This window comes from Cavia porcellus, unplaced genomic scaffold (genome assembly GCF_034190915.1).
Source record: "Cavia porcellus strain 051 isolate PalLab524CR breed Dunkin Hartley unplaced genomic scaffold, mCavPor4.1 scaffold_9, whole genome shotgun sequence".
In the NCBI taxonomy this organism is placed as follows: domain Eukaryota; kingdom Metazoa; phylum Chordata; class Mammalia; order Rodentia; family Caviidae; genus Cavia; species Cavia porcellus.
In genome coordinates, this window is record NW_026947492.1 from 40,150,007 (window position 1) to 40,167,086 (window position 17,080).

The window sequence follows — 17,080 nt, forward strand, 5'->3', positions numbered from 1 at the left end:
TGTGCATGCACACGATGTGCATGTGTACCTCTATATGCTGTGTTTTCCTCTATAGCACAAGGACACAATCAATGGGACTCATGGCATAGTGGCCTAATCTAACTGGTCACCTCTAAAAGCGCTCACATCTAAAATAAAATACATTAATTATCTTCCGTCTAAATAGCATTATCTTACTTTTGGGGGGGGCAGGGATCTAACTCATGACCTTGCGCTTATGAGGCAAGCACTTGTGCCACTGAGCTAAACCCCTGGCTATCATACAATTTTAAGGAGAAAATTTCTGCATTAGTTCATGGGAATAAACCACACTGAAAGAGACAGTGCCACACTGGCAACCTGTTTCAAAGTCATACAAAGAGAGAAGTGTGTGTGTTCTTTATTAGTGAACATAGGCAGTTCCTGGGTTGGCTTTGTGTAGCATTACATCCAGTGGAAGTGAGTCAGTAGCAAAAGGTTTCTGGCAACATCTGGTGAATCCAGGATTGGAGAGGAATAAGAGTGCTCCATCCTTTCCACTTTAGCCAGGTTTCCAGGGTTGATGCTGTTGCCAGCAGTTTTCCTGGAGAACTTTCCCAATGGCACATCTATGTTAGGAGCAGTCAGTAAGGAAACTTCAGGAAGATCAGTTGGAATGCTGTCCAGGGACTGCAAGCAGGAACCAGGGTGCATAGGATTCTGAGGGTCTAGTGGGGAACCCAGGAATTGCAGATCAGGGGCACAACAACAGCCAGAAGGCTGCCCTGGAACCTGTAACCCAGTGCTCACAGACATGGGCTCCTCCACTGAAGCTTCCTCTTCAAGCAAGGGCTGATCCTGTGAACTAGGAACTGCATGCCCTGTGCCCACCATAGGGAGTCCTTGAGTCTCAGGCAGCATTGTGGAGCCCTGAGCCTTCAATCTGTGAGGAGGACGACCTCTGCACCTTTTGCCTGTTGAGGGAAGGAAATCTGAGGAGAGCAGAGCAGAAGGAGTAAAGGACTGGATCTGGGTGGGTCTCTCGTAGCTGTTGATAAGCAATTCACTGTTGGAGGAGGAACAGTGTCTCTTCACAGGAGGCAAAACAGTGCTGTGCCTGTGCCCTGGGTCCTCTGTATCACTGAGACTCAAGCCTTCCCCACTAGGCAGGTGCCTCTGTTGGGAGTTAGATCTCTTCCCATGAAAGCGCACTTTCCTCCCCGAGATCAGCTCCTGCCTAACAGGCACCCTGCATCCAGTGTGTTCCACAGTGACCACATTTTGTCCACATTTCCACAACTCATAGCGCTCAGGTTGCAGGATGCGCACAAATGCATCCATGGAAAAGCTGACCTTCACCTCCCCACAGGTGCACTGAGAAGCCACTTTACCATAATCAATCCACCGAGGGGTGGCAAAATTGATGGCCTCTGCACAGTTGAAGCCGTGGTTGAAGCCAGCATGATAGCTATAGGGAAATGTCACCATGAACTCCCCAGCCTCCTGAGTCATGCAGTTAAAGGGGATCCCATTGTTCCTGAGCACTGTGGGTGAGATGAGAGCCACCTTGTGCCTCAGGAATGCTCTGCAGACTCGGGAACTGCCTGGGAAAAGCTCCCTGGCCAGCCTCTCCAGGCGTTGGCCATGCTCTGGGGGCACTGCATACCATGTTTTGGGCTCCCCAAAGTGCAGGTAGTTGATGCTGTAGAGGTCCATGTCCTCCGTGTGCCACGCAAATGTGGTCTTCCACATGCCAAAGTAGAGGTAGGGTGTGTTGACACCCTGGATGACAACTCCACACTCCTCCTCCAACAGATCCAGAATGGTTCCCAGGTGCCCAAGGTTCCACTGCTTTGTGTTTTCATCAAACAAAGAGCCACTGATGTCAGCACCATAAATTGGGGAACCACAGAGGTGATTCTTCCAGTACTTTCTCTCCAAATCTTCAAAACTCTGGTGCGGAGGAGCCTGGTACTTTGCACTGTTGGCCAGATGCTTGAACTTCTGCACTGTCATGGCTTTCTTCCTTTTATGGAATTGAGTGAACACACCTGCCTGTCCAGAGACCACCTGCTGCAGAGGAGTGGCTATTAAGAGGTCACTGATATTGTCATAAGATGCTCTGGCTCTCCATTCCTTGGGAGGAATGACCTTGGCTAGGCCAGCTTTATGAGCACCCTGGGATTCCATGTAGGCAATGTATTTGCTGAAATTTGCAAACTCCTCCATGGTTGGCCGGAAGGTCATGACTGTGGACCTTGGCTTCTGGGTGCCAAACTGCTCAGGTTCCATCTCTCTAATGTAAGCAGCACTACCAGGCACAGTCCCAAGGTTCATAGGTGGGTGCAGACTCCCAGTGACAATGGAAAGTGCTTGCCTGTTTTCCTTGCTTCTTTTTATCTTCTGTTTCTAAATATTTTGTTATATTTGGTTTTCAGGAATTCAATTTGACCTTTTGATTGAAAGAAATTGTATTTTACATGTAGGTAATTCATCCACAGTACTCTATTGTCTATAAGTCTGAAAAAAAATTGTTTGCATCAGAAACTGCAGATATTAACAACAGAGAAAAACTAAGTTCTAAAATCTGACATGTGAAACAAAAACCATAACAGTTTATTCCAATTTGAATAGGAAAAAATCATCTTTTCCAAACCTCAGAGTATTTCTCATATGCAACTTTTATAGCTGTGAATGCAGAAATTAAAGGATGTGATCTTTTGTACCTTGGTGTAACTGACACCATCTTGAGCCTGCATTTAACTAGTGCCCTGTTTTTGACCCAGGAAAATGGAAAGTCGCTCACAGTGTAAGTCCATGAGTAAAGCAGAATGAGCTGTATTCACAGGAAAAAATAGTTAAGGATAAAAAAGTTAACAAGAAGCAGGTACTGGTGTCTTCCAGAAATGAATGTAAGATTCAAACTAAATTGTTTCCAACAGGATGATTTTTTTGATTATCTGTTTAAAAGTTGTGTAATTTTCCAGTTCAGGACCATTCAGCAAGACACTAAAATGAGTCCACGTGAGTGGCTGAGGAGCTCTCCTAATTAAATTCCAAATTTATCAATTTGTCTAGTTGGATTCCTATATTGTTTCTGAACTCTCTTCATTTGGGGGCTCATTTGGGATGGATTCCCCAATAGGGATTTACAAGCTCCAAGCCTTTCTTTGATGTGAATTACTCAAAGAGGGAACTGCCTAGAGATGTTTCTCACCCGCCAAGGAATCTTCACTGCAAACAGAAACTCAAATCAAAACCCTGAACACTAATTCGGATCCAGCTGTCCAGATCCTTACAGGTAAGGCTATTTTAGGTTTTTGTTGGGTGTCCTTGGGAGTTTTTGGAGATGCTGGATGCAACATTCAAGTCTCTGAGACTGATCCAGACTGAGATGTTGGCTGGGACTTGTTGGTCATCAGATCAAACTGGTTTTCAGTGTCAGTCTGTTGGTCTCTGTCTTTGTTTTGTAAATCTTGTTTGTCACTGGCTTAGTGTTTGTTATTGTCAGCTGTGTCAGTCTGCTTCTGCTTCTCTTTTGCCCCTGCAATGCATTCTTAATCATTTTCAGGAATTTTGTTGAAAAATCTCTTCCTATGGCAAACCTGTTTATCTAGGGAAGCTCCAAACATTTTGTGAATTTAAATGGCCTGCTTTCAGGGTCTCATGGCCTCAGAAAGGGAATCTATCTCTCTTTGTATTAGCAGGTCTATCTCAAATCTCTGAAAAACAATAGCACTGCCACTGCAGGTTCCTCTGCCTCCACCCCCTTGGGCACCCATCCAGCTGGTCCCCCAGGGAAAGAGCTTACTTGTCTCCATCTGCAGGCCCCAAACTCCCTGTGTGTCCCTGAACCCTGAAATCTGAGTCACAGATGTCTCCAGGCTCCCACAGCAGAAATTACTTCAGAGCTCCCTTGGTCCTTCAACAATGGTGTGTAATGAGCCTGAGAACAATGCCCTAAATGGTTCCTGCCCAGGGACTCCTGGCCCAGCAGCAGCAACACAAGCAACCACACAGGGGAGACCTGAGAAGAGTCAGAATTGAGCCAAAGCCAAAATCCATGCTGCATGCAGGGGCAATGGGGGCTTCCAGCTTGCCAGGGCCAACAATATGTCACCAGCATGGCTTCCCTGGCTGGCACAAGCCAGTCCCACTGCATTGCCCCTTCTCTGGGCTTCCATTCTGAGACCCTGTTTCCCCCCCCCCCCCAAGAGCTTCCAACAGCTTCTCCTATTCCGAAGTAGGGAGGCTCTCCTATGTTTTCAGCAGACTCATTTGGGTGCTTTTAAAAGCAGCCACACGGAATCCAACTAATCTTTCTAAACAGAGGAAAGTTAGGGCTCTCACAATGCTCCATCCACATTCTTGGAGCACCTCCTAAGGACCTTTATAGGCACCTGAGAATAGATGTGTCCCAATTATCATATTTGTCTCCCTGTAGCACCCTAATATCAGAAAAAAGCTTCAAAGAGTAAAAAGATTTAAAGGTAAAAAACTCTCAGAGTAAGTGAAGATAGCCCAAAAGTTCTTCAGCTACCAAGAAGATCCACAGGACTTGAGACCTGGACTGAGCTAAAGGAACAAGCTTTCCCTACATCGAGTTCCTGTCTACCTCTGCTCTCAATCCAGTGACTCTCCTGCCAGATAATGATCACCCAATGAGGATACATAATTGTTTGGACATTATTGACTCAGTTTCAAACCTGTGAATTTACCTGACAGAGGTCCTGCTTGTCCAGCCTGAAGCCATCCTTCTCAAAGATGGCAGCAGTTACCTCAACCAAGGTACTCAGGTGGCAGGAAGAGTGGTGACTACTGAGACTGAGGTACTAGGGGCCCAAGCTTTAGGTTTGGGAACTTCATCTTGGCAGACAAACTGATAGCCCTTACTCAAGCCCTAAGATGAGGAGAAAGGGTACACCCTTGCCACCATCCATATGCATGGGGTCATTTATCAGGAAAGAGGGCTATTAAACTCAGCAGGAACAAAGATTAAGAATGCCCCCAAGAGCCAGGTGTGGTGGCTCATGCCATTAATCCCAGCACTGCGGAGGCTAAGGCAGGAGGGTCATTGGGATTTCAAGACCAGCCTGGGCTACAAAGTGAGCTCAAGGCCAGTCTGAACTGCATAGTGAGACCCTGTCTCAAAAAGACACAAAAAAAAAAAAAAAAAGAATGCCCCCAAGATCTTAGACCTCGCTGCCATTTGGTTGTTCCAAAAGGTTGTCATTAAACACTGTTTGAGGTACCAGTGAGAAGACCCCAAATACCTCATGAAAATGCCCTCCTTGAGATGACACTAAAATCAGAGAAACCTATAACACTCCTCCCAGCTCTCCCCATACCCATGTTACATCGCATTCAGATTCAGATGTGAGACCAACCAAGAGCCTAGAACCCCAACTTTCTCTGCAAGACTGACAGATCATTGGGCTACAAGCTCATCCTGGAGACTCACTGGGCCACTCACTTGAGGGAACCAAGCTGGACAAGTTATCTTGCCTGACCATAGAGATCAGCTAAAAATGCCCACAAATGAACCCTAAGCTGGCCACCACTGATGTACAAAAGAGACAATGAGAACTTAACCCTAGAGACTACTGAGACATAGACTTTGCCAAAATGGGCCCAGGAAGAGGGGAACATACATATCTCTCAGTTCTCATAGACACAGTCACCAGTGGACTGAAGGTTGTGCCGCTCAGACTGAATCAACTCTTGTCATAGCTAAGAAACTCCACTATGAGATAGTGCCTTGATTCGGTTTGCCCACTTCCCTGGGGTCTGACAATGGCCCAGCTTTCATAGCTCAGATCACTCAAAATTTAGCTGCACATTTACAAATCAATTGGAAATTACATTGTTCCTACTTGCCTCAAAATTGAAGCCATGTAGAGATGATAAACAAGACCAATAAAATTGCTATTTAAAAATTGGCTCTTGAGACTGGCAAAAACTGGGTGTCTCTTTCCTTTTGCCCTACTGCATGTTAGGTGTACCCCCTACCTCCTGGATATTACTCCTTTTGGAGCCTTAGATGCCAACTGTCCTCATTGATTCCCCATGTCCATGATGATAAGTTGGTTGCTATCACTAATGGAGAACTTTTTAAGTCCTCACAGGCTCTCTAGCCCCTTCTGAACTCTATTCACTGCTGGTTCTGGGGCCACAAGACCATTCCTGAGAGACCTGATGAAACCCTGGCAGCTCAACTTGGTGATTAAATTTATACCAGAAGGGGACACCACACTTCTCTAGGCGCCACTGGAAAGGACCCTATCCAGTCACTTGAGTCCTTCCATGGCCATCAACTTTGCCAAAAAGAACCATTGGATTCATTACTCCCACTTCGAGCCCACAAAATCAGAGACTCCAGCTAAGTGGACTATAAGTCAAACTCCAAAACTGTGGGCTCTAAGGCTGTTTATATGTATAGCTAATGTGGATCCCAGACAGTAAACACCTCAAAACTTGATTCTGGTTCTTCTTACTGATGAGAACAGGGTCCTAAGTCCCTCATTTTGGGAAACATTATGGCTCTGGACTTTGTATTCAGTCTGTAAATTTCCCAATGAAGTGCTCCCCATTTTAAATCAGTTGTAATCCAATAGTGTGTGTACAAAATGCCTCTTACCCTCTCAACCAATATTTAGTCTCCCCACTGGAAACTTAGTTTGCCTATATAAATGATCTCACCCCTTGTGCTCCACAGGCTGTCTTTATTGGAGCAAACCCTGAACTCTGTAACTCATGTTTTTCCCCAAGTGTACTGGTATTCTGGGAAAAACAAGGTTTCCCAAACTCATGAAAAAAGAGGGCCCCAGTCCTAATTCCTGTCATTTTGGTATTAAAAGTACACAGTTCCACAGCACTGGGAACCACAGCCCTCATAATGGGAGATGAAATCACCAGATACTAAGCAAGAAACAGACTGGGATCTAGCACACTTAAGCAAAATGTTTATCACCTGGAGGAGTCTCTAAATTCCATGGCTGAGAGGGTCCTTCAGAAGCAGTGAGTCTAGACCTGCTATTCTTAAAATTGGAGAGGAGGGTTTCTGTGTCTAGCCCTTGGTAAATCTTGTAGTTTTTAGTTATTAAAAACAGTCTAGGGCTGGGGATTTAGCTCAGCAGCAAAAGCGCCTACCTTGCCAGTACATGGTCATGAGTTAGATCCCCTATACTAATTTTTAAAAAAAATTAAAAATAATAAGTCTTAATCAGTTCAGAAAGTGCCTAGATGATAGGAAACATGACAGACATCAACAGAGTTGACCATGAGAATTTGTTCTCTACCACCCCATGGCTGACCGTCCTATACTCAGCTCTCAGAACCCACCGCCCCATTTTCCTTTTGCTGGCCATTACTATTGGCCCCTGTATGATAAACTGTTTAGTGCAATATAACCAAAGCCTAGTCCAATCTATTAAATTAGTGTTATACATTCCCAATATGGGCATTAGCAAACTACAGATAAAAAAGTTGACTTTTAGAAAAAATGACCATGAATCACGGATATGATTTATGTACTAAAACCAGTTGGTTTTAGAGCTGAGCCTGATGACACACACCCATAATCCCAGCACTTGGAAAGCTGAGGCAGGAGGATAAACATGAATTTGCAGTCAATGAATTAAAATCCGGCCTGTACTCCACAGTGCCCTGTTCCAACAATAATGCATACTGAGTTTCTAGAAAAACAAGAACAATCCAAATCAGAATCCAGTAGAAACAAAGACATTGTGAGAACAGAAATTAATGGTACTGTTGGCTTAGCATGCTGGCACACGCCTATAATTCTAGCACCCAGGAGACCAAGGCAGGTAAATTGCTGCAAATCTGAGGCCAGTCTGGCCTACATGGACACTTCAAGGACAAGCTGAACTATACAGGAAGACTCTTCCCTACCCCTTACAACCCCTGAAAAGTAAACAACCAATAGTTGTCCTGAGAGCCAGCCATTCTCTAAGAAAGAAATCAAGAACACAATCTCATTCACTATAGCTTCAAAACAGAAATAAACAAGTGCCTAGAAATGAACATAACTAAGGGAGGGAAAATTCCATGTGTTAGTTACTTTCCTCTTGGTAGAGACAAAATATCTGACACCCAAAGTAAAGGAGGAATTGATTTTGCTCACCTTTAGTAGAGTTCCCAGTCTGTTGTCAGCCGAAGGGCGGAGGGGCATCAGAAGACTAGTCCAAGTCAAAGTAGGGCAGGCAGGAAGCAGCAACTGTGAAGCAGCAAGCAGCAAATGCGTCCTGCAGGCCTCTTTCTGTCCTTTATAGCTGTACCCAGGATGCCCACCCTTAGGGTGGATAGCACTCATGCAGAGGGCGGGTCTTCCCGTTATCCACCCCCAGACTCATGCTAACCAGTCCAGGCAGGAGGCTAAATTAGTAACCCCACACCCTTAATCCCAGCAACACTCTCTTCATCCCAGCATGGCACACTCTACATCCAGTCACCTCGGAATGCAGAGGCCTTGGGGGGAAATCTAGATACAACGCTAACATAACACCTGGATCTCAAAAATTGTAGTACTGTGAAAAGAGTTTAAAGTAAAGGTAGAAAATGGGAAGATATATCTTGGTTTGAATAAGCAGAGCCAACATCATCCAAATGGTCGTGATACCAAAAATTATACAGAGATTTTATGCAATTGCAGTCCAAATACCAACAGAATTCTTCATAATAGTAATAAAAACAATCCTTTTTTTTTTCATTTTGAGGCAAGTGTCCACTGTGCAGTTCTTGTTAGCCTGTAGCTCAATATGCAGACCTCACACCTGCAATCCTCCCACCTCAGCTTCCCAAGTGCTAGAGTTATAAGAGTTATGGTTTATGTCTAGATGTTTCTTCAAAGCCTCTTGTCCTCACAGGTGGGCTTTCTGAGGAGTAGAGGCATCTGGACTGTGAGGAGGGAACTGGTGCAAAGTGCAATGCTAGGCTCAAGGGCACTAGACATAGAGAGCCTGGTTAGGATACAAGGATAGAGAGCGCGGTGCTCACCTCCTTGTTGCTGTGCTGCCTTCTGCCTGCTGTGAGCTGTGTTCTCCTCTGTGATGTCTGTCTGCCATGTCACCCTCAGCCAGCCAATTGGGGGCTAAAACCACTCCAAAGCACGAGTTAAACAAACCATACTTTTCTACTTTACTTTGGTGTTGTGTATTTTATCTCAGGAAAGAGAAAACTGATTTTAGAGCTGGGCCTGAGGGCACACACCCATAATCCCAGCACTTGGAAAGCTGAGGCAGGAGGATAAACATGAGTTTGCAGTCAGTGAATTAAAATCCAGCCTGTACTCCACAGTGCCCTGTTCCAACAAAAATCCAAAAAGAAAATGTGATAGCAGGGAAGTGGAGTCCTTGCTCTGACTATGCCTAGCCATATGATTCAGGGCCCTTTGAGGAAGCTTGTGGAACAAGACAGCCCATAATAAGCAGTAACTACCATAATGTCGCTTTCTTTGAAATAGTTGAGCATAACTTCATATACAATAGTATCAAACATAACAAAATAGTGTGTGAAATACTGTGTTGCTTACATTGTTCTGTTCTGATCTGCTTTGTTATGTCCTCTTTTGTCTTAATCCCTTTAAAGCTGAACTGGAATTCCTGAGGCACAGAATGTGATCACAGGGATTCCTCGCTGGCTTCTCTATGCCTCCCACTTTCACAAAGCCCACGAAAGCACATAAATCTAAGGAAGTAAATATCACATGGTGACAAAGGCAAAGTGGGCAAATATTAAGCAAGAACAGCTGATGTAGTGATACATGAATACTGATTTTATTACAGAATCATTAAAGGCACAAATGATTAATTTTCTTGAAAAAAGCAAAAAGTTTCATAACAAGATGAGAGGAGAGTAACAATAGTTAATATATTGCATATTATTAGCTTTAGTTACTCAGAGAACAATGTATGGGCATGAAAATTCTCCAATCGATATTAGCACAAACTTTCCTTTCCTATGAACTAAGAGACAGTAATAGCATAATAACTTGCATGTTTTCTCTCTTTCCTTCCTTCCTTCCCCCTTTCCCCCATCCTAGTTCTTTGTTTCTTTTAAACAATTTCTTCTCATATCATGATATCTATGATAGGCTGTATTTGCTCTTTTATTTTCTCCCACCAGGGAGACAATATGATGTTTACACATGTGAGTCTGATTCATTTCACTTATGAGTATACTATCAAGTTGCATTCATCTATGTATAAAAGTATCTTTATCCTTATTTATGGCTAATCCTCCATTGTATACAAATACCACATATTTTCATTCATCTCTTGGTTGATGGCTACCTGGGTTGTTTCCAGGATTTAGCTATTACAAATTGTGCTGCTACAAATGGGTACACATATATCATTTTGGTGTGAATTTTTAATTTTCTGGGGAAAATACCCAGAAGAGAATCAGCTGGGTGAAATGGGACCTCAAATCCTAGCTCTTTGAGGAATCTGCAGACTGATTTGCAGTGTGTGCACCAGCCTGCACTTCCAGCAGCCATGAAGAAGCCCACCATATTCCCTACACCCTCTAGCCTTTGTTATTGGTTGATTTCTTGCTGATGGCCTTTCTTTCTGGAGTGAGATGGAATCTCAGTGTTGCTTTAATTTGCATCTCTCCAGTGAACAATGATGTTGAGTGTTTTTTCCTGTGTTTCCTTGCCATTTGTATGTCTCATCTGAGAAGTGTGTATTCGTCTCAGATATACATTTTTGGATGGGTCTTTGAATCTGTGGGTTCTGAATTTTTCCAATTCTTAACATGTTTTACATAGATGCCATTTTTCTGAGAGACAATTGGCTAAAATTCTTTGCCACTCTGTGAATTGTCTTAGCATTCTGTTGATGACTTTTGATGTGCAAAACTTTTTAATAAGAAAAGATCACAGTTGCTGATTATTTCAAGTATTTCCCACGCAGCTTTGGTTCTGTTCCTGGACGTATGTCTCCAATATTTCTACCTACTTTCTCTTCCTGTAGATTTAGTGTCTCTGTTGTAATATTTGGATTCATTTGAACTTTTTTTAGTGTTTGGTGATGGACATGGGTGTAGTGTTAGTCTTCAACATATAAAGAGGCAGTTTTTCCAGAACCATTTATTTACTTATATATTTGTTTGTTTGTTTGTTTGTTTATTGATACCAGCAATTGGACTCATAACTTCACACTTGCCAGGCAGGCGCTTATTCCACACAGCTGAATTCCCGGCCACAGAACCATTTATTAAAGAGGCTCTCTTTCTTCCTCTGAACATATTTAGTCCTTATCAGAGTTAAGGTGGCTGAGAGTGTTTGTCATTCTTTCTTCATCTTGTATTCTGTTTTACTGATCCCCAGGAGTGTTTATGTTTTCCAATACCATGCTGATTTTGTCACAGGACATTTATGGTGTAATTTCGAGTCAGGAATTATGATGCCTCTTGCCTTGCCCTTGTTGCCCAGAACTGTTTCTTCTATTCTGTCTCTTCTGGTTCTAAATGCATTTTAGGAATGTTTTCTTTAGTTGTTAAAGGCAGGTTAAAAGCACTGTGATTGGGATGGCATTAAATGTGCATAGCAATTTTGGGAGAATGGGATTTTCATGCTGTTAGATCTTCCTAAGCAAGGAATAACTCTCCACTTTCTGATAGCCTCTTTGATCTCCTTTTTCAGAGTAACGTAAGTTTAAATATATAGATCTTTTACTTCCTTTGTTAGTGGAACTCCTAGGCATTTCCTTTTTTGATGCTTTTGTACAGGAATGCTATTGATTTTTAAATGCTGATTTTTGTATCCAGGTGTGCTGCTGTGTTTGGTTATCATATATAATAGTCTCTCTCTGTTTTGTTTTGTGCTGGGAATCGAACTCAGGAACTTGTACTTGCCAGGCAGGCACTGGACCACTGTGCTATAGCACTGGTACTAAAAAGCTTTTGGTTGCTTTTTTGGGTTTTTTTATGTAGAATATCATGCCATCTGTGAATAACGGTAACATAATTTATTTATTTCTGATTTTTATTCCTTTTATTTATCTCTCTTGTCTAATTGACCTGGCAAATATTTCCAGAACTATGTTGAATCTGAGTGCTGATAGTGAACAGTCTTGTCTTGTTCCTGTTTTTATAGTGAAAGCTTTCACTTTTTGTCCATTTTGTATGATGTTGAGTGTTGCTTTTTCATAAATGGCTTTTATCAGGTGGAGGTCAAGATCATCTATTCCATTTTTCTGTAGGGTTTCATTTTACCATGAATCAGTGTTGGACATTGTCAAAAGCTTTTTCTGCATCTATTGAGATGCAATTTTTGGTTTTGGCTTTGTTAATATATTGTATTCTATTTATTGACTTGCCTATGTCGAACAATCCCTGCATTCCTGGGAATAATCCCACTGGTTCCTGATGTATAATCTTGATGATATAATCTTGATGTATTCTGTTTGCTAGTATCTTATTGGGGATGTCTGCATCTATGTTCATTGGGGAGACTACCTGTAGCTCTCTTTTCCAGTTGGGTCTTTCTCAGGGTTTGCTATCAGGGAATACGTCCCTTCAGGAATGAGTGAAGGAGCACTGCTTTCCTTTCAATTTTATTAAAGAGTTTAAGGAGTACTGGCATTGAATCTACAAATTTCTTGTAAAATTCAGCAGCCAATCCATCATGACCTGGGATTTTCTTTATTACCAAATTTTTAGTTTACATTTTTCATCTCATTAACTGATGTTAGATTATTCACAAGTTTGTGTCTTCTTGATTCAGCTTTGGTAGCCTAAATGAATTTAGGAATCTACTCATTTCTTCTGTGTTTTCCTTCCTATGACAGGAAAGATCTTTGAAGTAGGTATTGAGGATCTGAATTTCCACAGGATCTTTGAGAACTGTCTTGGTAACTTTTTCTTTTCTCTCCTTGCTGAGACAAAATACCTGACACCTAAATGAAAGAAGAAAAGGTTTATTCATCTTACAGGTTTTGGAGGTTTCAGTCCAATAGTCAGCTGGTTCCAAGGCACTGTGGCATGGCAGAGGGGCAGCACTTCAAGGCAGCAGCCAGAGCAAAAGGGCAGCCAGAGCACAAGGAGGAGAGCAAGCTTCCTTTTGGCTCTTGTATCACACGCAGGCCCCGCCTACACTCCAGGCCTGGAGTAGCGCTCACAGAATCTCTGTGCCCTCCTCTTGCACAGGATGAGGATATTCACAGAGGAAGGATCCTGGCTCCCTGCTGAGTCTCTCAGTTCAACTTCTTAACTTTTCAAGTTGACACAGTATACTACCATAACAGTAATCTAACCTTTTTCATTCTTCAGTGCATGAATTTGAGTCTTTTTTTTTTTCTCTTTCTTGGTAAGTTTGGTCAAGGGCCTATCAAAATTATTCATTAAGCCTTTTTATAGTTTTCTGTGTCTCATTCGTGCTTTTGTTCTGATCTTTATAATTTTCTCCCTTTTATGAGCTTTGGCATTGACTTGCTCTTCTTTGCTTGAGGTACAACATTAGGTTCTTTATTTGCGCTCAATCTGCTTTCCTGATGTGAGAATTTATCCTTGCAAACTTCCATCTGAGGACTGTGTCATTGTGTTCCACAGGTTCTGGCATGGTGCCAGCATTCTCATTTGATTATACCTATTGTTTTAACTTCTTCTCTTGTTTTCTCTGTGACCCATTGGTTGTGCAGGAGAGTGTTACTTAATTTCCATTTGCTTATGGAGTTTTTGCAAATTCTTTTGCCATTTATTTCCAATTTCATTGTACTATGATCAGGTAGAATGCATGGCATAATTTCAGTTTCTTTGCAATTTCTTAATCATTTTCTGTGGGGTATTGTTGTTGCTGTAGTTGTTTTAGTAGCAGGAATCATGCTCAGCACCTCATGCTTCCCAGGCCGTTCTGAGGTCCAGTGCATGGTCTATTTTAGAGAGCATTTCCTTTGCAGCAGAGATTGCGTATCCTGATGTTTGTGTGTGGGGAATACTCTGTAAAAATCTTCTAAGTTCATTTGTTCACACCTTTTGCTCTGTTCTGCTATTTCTTTGCTGAGTTTTGTCTAGCTGAGTTTTCTGTTTGTGACAATGGCATCCTGAGGCCCCCCCATTACAACTAGATTTTTCTATTCATGTTTTTCTCATACACTTGAGTGATTCCATATATGGGACATACATACTTATGATTGGTATTGCCTTCTCTTGAGGGTTTCCCTAAGCAGTATGCAGTGAGCTTCTTCATCTCTTTTGATGATTCATGACTTGAAGTTTACACAGTCTGCAACCAGAACAGCTACTCCTGCTTTTTTCTTGGTTCCTGTTGCATTGAGTATTGTTTTCGACTCTTAGACATTCAGTTTATGAGTTTCTTTTTGAGTTAAATATATTTCTTGTAAACAACATAATATTTAATTTTGTTTCTTGATTCATTCTGCCAGGCTGATTTCTTTTAAATTGGTGAATTGAGGTCATTTATATTGATGTTATAATTGATATGTACTGGCTTGCCTTTGAAATGATATTTTCCTTCTGTTTCTTCCTGTCCTGTTATTGCTATGTTATTTTCTTACTGTTAGCTATTGTTGGGTTCTCTTGACTCTCAGTTTTAAGAGGATGCTGTCAAACATCTGCTCCTTCCAATGTGGGCTGTCACGGCAGAGGGGCTTCACAGAGGAGAAACAGCCCAAGGTGGGCAAAAGACAGCAAAGCATTGAAGCAGCAGCAGCCAGCGACAATACCAAGTCCTGTTTCTGTCCTGTAGAGTCTGTTCTGGCTTCATGCTGTAAGTGTACTTCTCACAACCTGTCTCACCCAGGATGGGGTGCACTCAATCCTGTCATCTCACCATGAATCATCACAGTGTCACATGATTCATCTCAGAATAACAAGTTCTATTATGTGCCATTTCTTAAAAGGCTTGCCTGTGAATTCATGAGGCTTTGGGGTTCATCTAGTTACAAACCATAACAATAAGACAGAGGTAGCGCAAGATCCAGGCCAGCACTTGTCTATCATGTTGGGTGCCTCGGTTCAAATCCAGTGTGCATGAACATCTATGTGGGGACACACACCTACACTCACAAGGAAAAGAGGAAATAAGAAAGCCAAATTTAAGATTTAGAGTATAAATGTGTCAGGTTAGGAGATTTTGGCTCCTTAAAACCATTTCATCAAGACAAATATAGCATAAAAGAAAACTAATGATGCTATTAAAATTTGGTCAATAGTTTCAAACTTCATATAAGCTGCAAAACCACAAAGCAAATGAAAAATTCTTTTCAATACAAACAGAACACAAAACCTTATCAACACAAGATTACACAACAAATGCTAATTAAAATTTCATAAAATCAATAAACTGAGCACAGTGTTGAACAAAAGATCTCAATGAAAGAAAAATGGATATCAACAATGAAATACATTATCTAACAATATATACTTGAAAATCAATATCCAAAATTTTATAAAAATCTAGTGATTTTAACATTCCAGTCAAGTAGTTGTTTTTTCTAGTGAGTTTGTATTAATGGTATTTTCTGTGTTTTCTTTCACATTAATATTCGTGCATGAGGCAAATGATTCACTGAAGGAAGAATTCTTAGCATCAGATATTCAAAGAAGCATCTGCAGGCAGGGTGTGTTGGCACATGCCTGTAATCCAAGCACATAGGAGGTTGATGCAGAATGATCAGTGTGAGTATGAGGCCAGGCTGAGCTACAAAGTGAGTTCAAGCCCAACCTGACCTGGTTAATGAAACTCAATGAAAAAACGTTCATCATCATTGGTTATTAGGGAAATGCAAATTAAAACCACACTGAGATTCCATCTCACTCCTGAAAGAATGGCTAGGATCAAGAAAACCAACAACAACAAGTGCTGGAAAGGCTTTGGGGAACTCTCCTACACTGTTGGTGGGAGTGTAGACTGGTACAACCTTTGTGGAGGTCAGTCTGGAGATTTCTCAAAAAGCTGGGATTGGAAGTCCCATTTGTTCCAGCTATTCCACTTCTAGGCATATTCCCAGAAGAACTGAAAGCATCATACCACAGTGATATATGTGCACCTATGTTTATAGCAGCACAATTTGTAATTGCCAGATCTTGGAAACAACTCAAATGTCCATCAACTGAGGAATGGATGAAAAAGCTGTGGTATTTCTGTACAATGGAGTACTACTCAGCTATAAAGAAGGATTACATTGATGTATTTATTAATAAATGGGTGCAGCTTGAAACCATACTCATAAGTGAACTAAATCAAACTCGCATCTGTGAACACCGAATAGTTTCCCTAGTGTAGGAAATGATTCAAATATATAAAAGTATGTGGTAACCATGATTCCCCATTATGTGGCCTTGAAGCCTTATAAAGTTTTCACTCACTAATTGGAATGGCTTTATTTTGGGCCATTTGATATTATGGCCTGTGATGCAATGAACAGCTATTTTGAAGAAAACAAGACATCATAATAGCTAGTGCTGATTTAATACCATTTTGTCTTGAAGCTGCACCAAACTATGGCTGTTCTGTCTCCATTGATTTTATCATGTTGTAGCTTGCTGGATTTTATCGTATGTGGTAGTATAAAAAAATTGTTATAGGCAAAGAGACAATATAGAAACCATTGATCATTTTTTCTGTTAACTGGTTCTAAATACTCTACAATGCTATCATCCACTTGAATAGTGTTACAAAGTCTTGATATGTTTGATACTATAGCATATGAAGTTGTATTCAAATATTTCAAGGAAAAAGACACTATGGTAACTACTATTAAGTCAGGTTATTTGGTGGTGAAGCACTAGGTTGCTGAAAGTGTCATGCTTTAACCTGTATTGTTATGTTGTTATGTCCCCTTTTATCTAAACCTCTCCCTTATTCATTAAAAAATTATTTAATTTTTTAAATTTCTTTTTTAAACTAAGGGGAAATAATAAAAAATCTAGCAGGAAATATTATAGTAACTTTTTTGATTTCCTATCACCTTGAAGTCCTGTAATACCCCCGTTATCTTGTTTTGACTGATTAGACTCTATTCTGCTCTGTAGGAAAGTATCAAGTATCAGAGTATGGGCAACTACTTTGAAGGCAATAAGATTCACTATGATGCCCATTCTGGTTGGACGATTATCCTCTTTTGAGGTTCTGTAAGAT

The 17,080-nt window shown here is 41.5% G+C and overlaps 1 protein-coding gene across 1 annotated transcript; it reads right to left on the reverse strand.

Moving 5' to 3' along the window:
* Nucleotides 1–868: 868 nt before the first annotated feature.
* On the reverse strand, nucleotides 869–2,250 carry LOC100715051 (lysine-specific demethylase 4D-like). Its single transcript, XM_063255606.1, has 2 exons — nucleotides 1,076–2,250; nucleotides 869–950 (listed from the first exon to the last, which is right to left on the reverse strand). The coding sequence occupies exons 1-2, from the start codon at nucleotides 2,248–2,250 to the stop codon at nucleotides 869–871; spliced, it is 1,257 nt and encodes a 418-aa protein (XP_063111676.1).
* Between the last annotated feature and the right edge of the window lie 14,830 nt (nucleotides 2,251–17,080).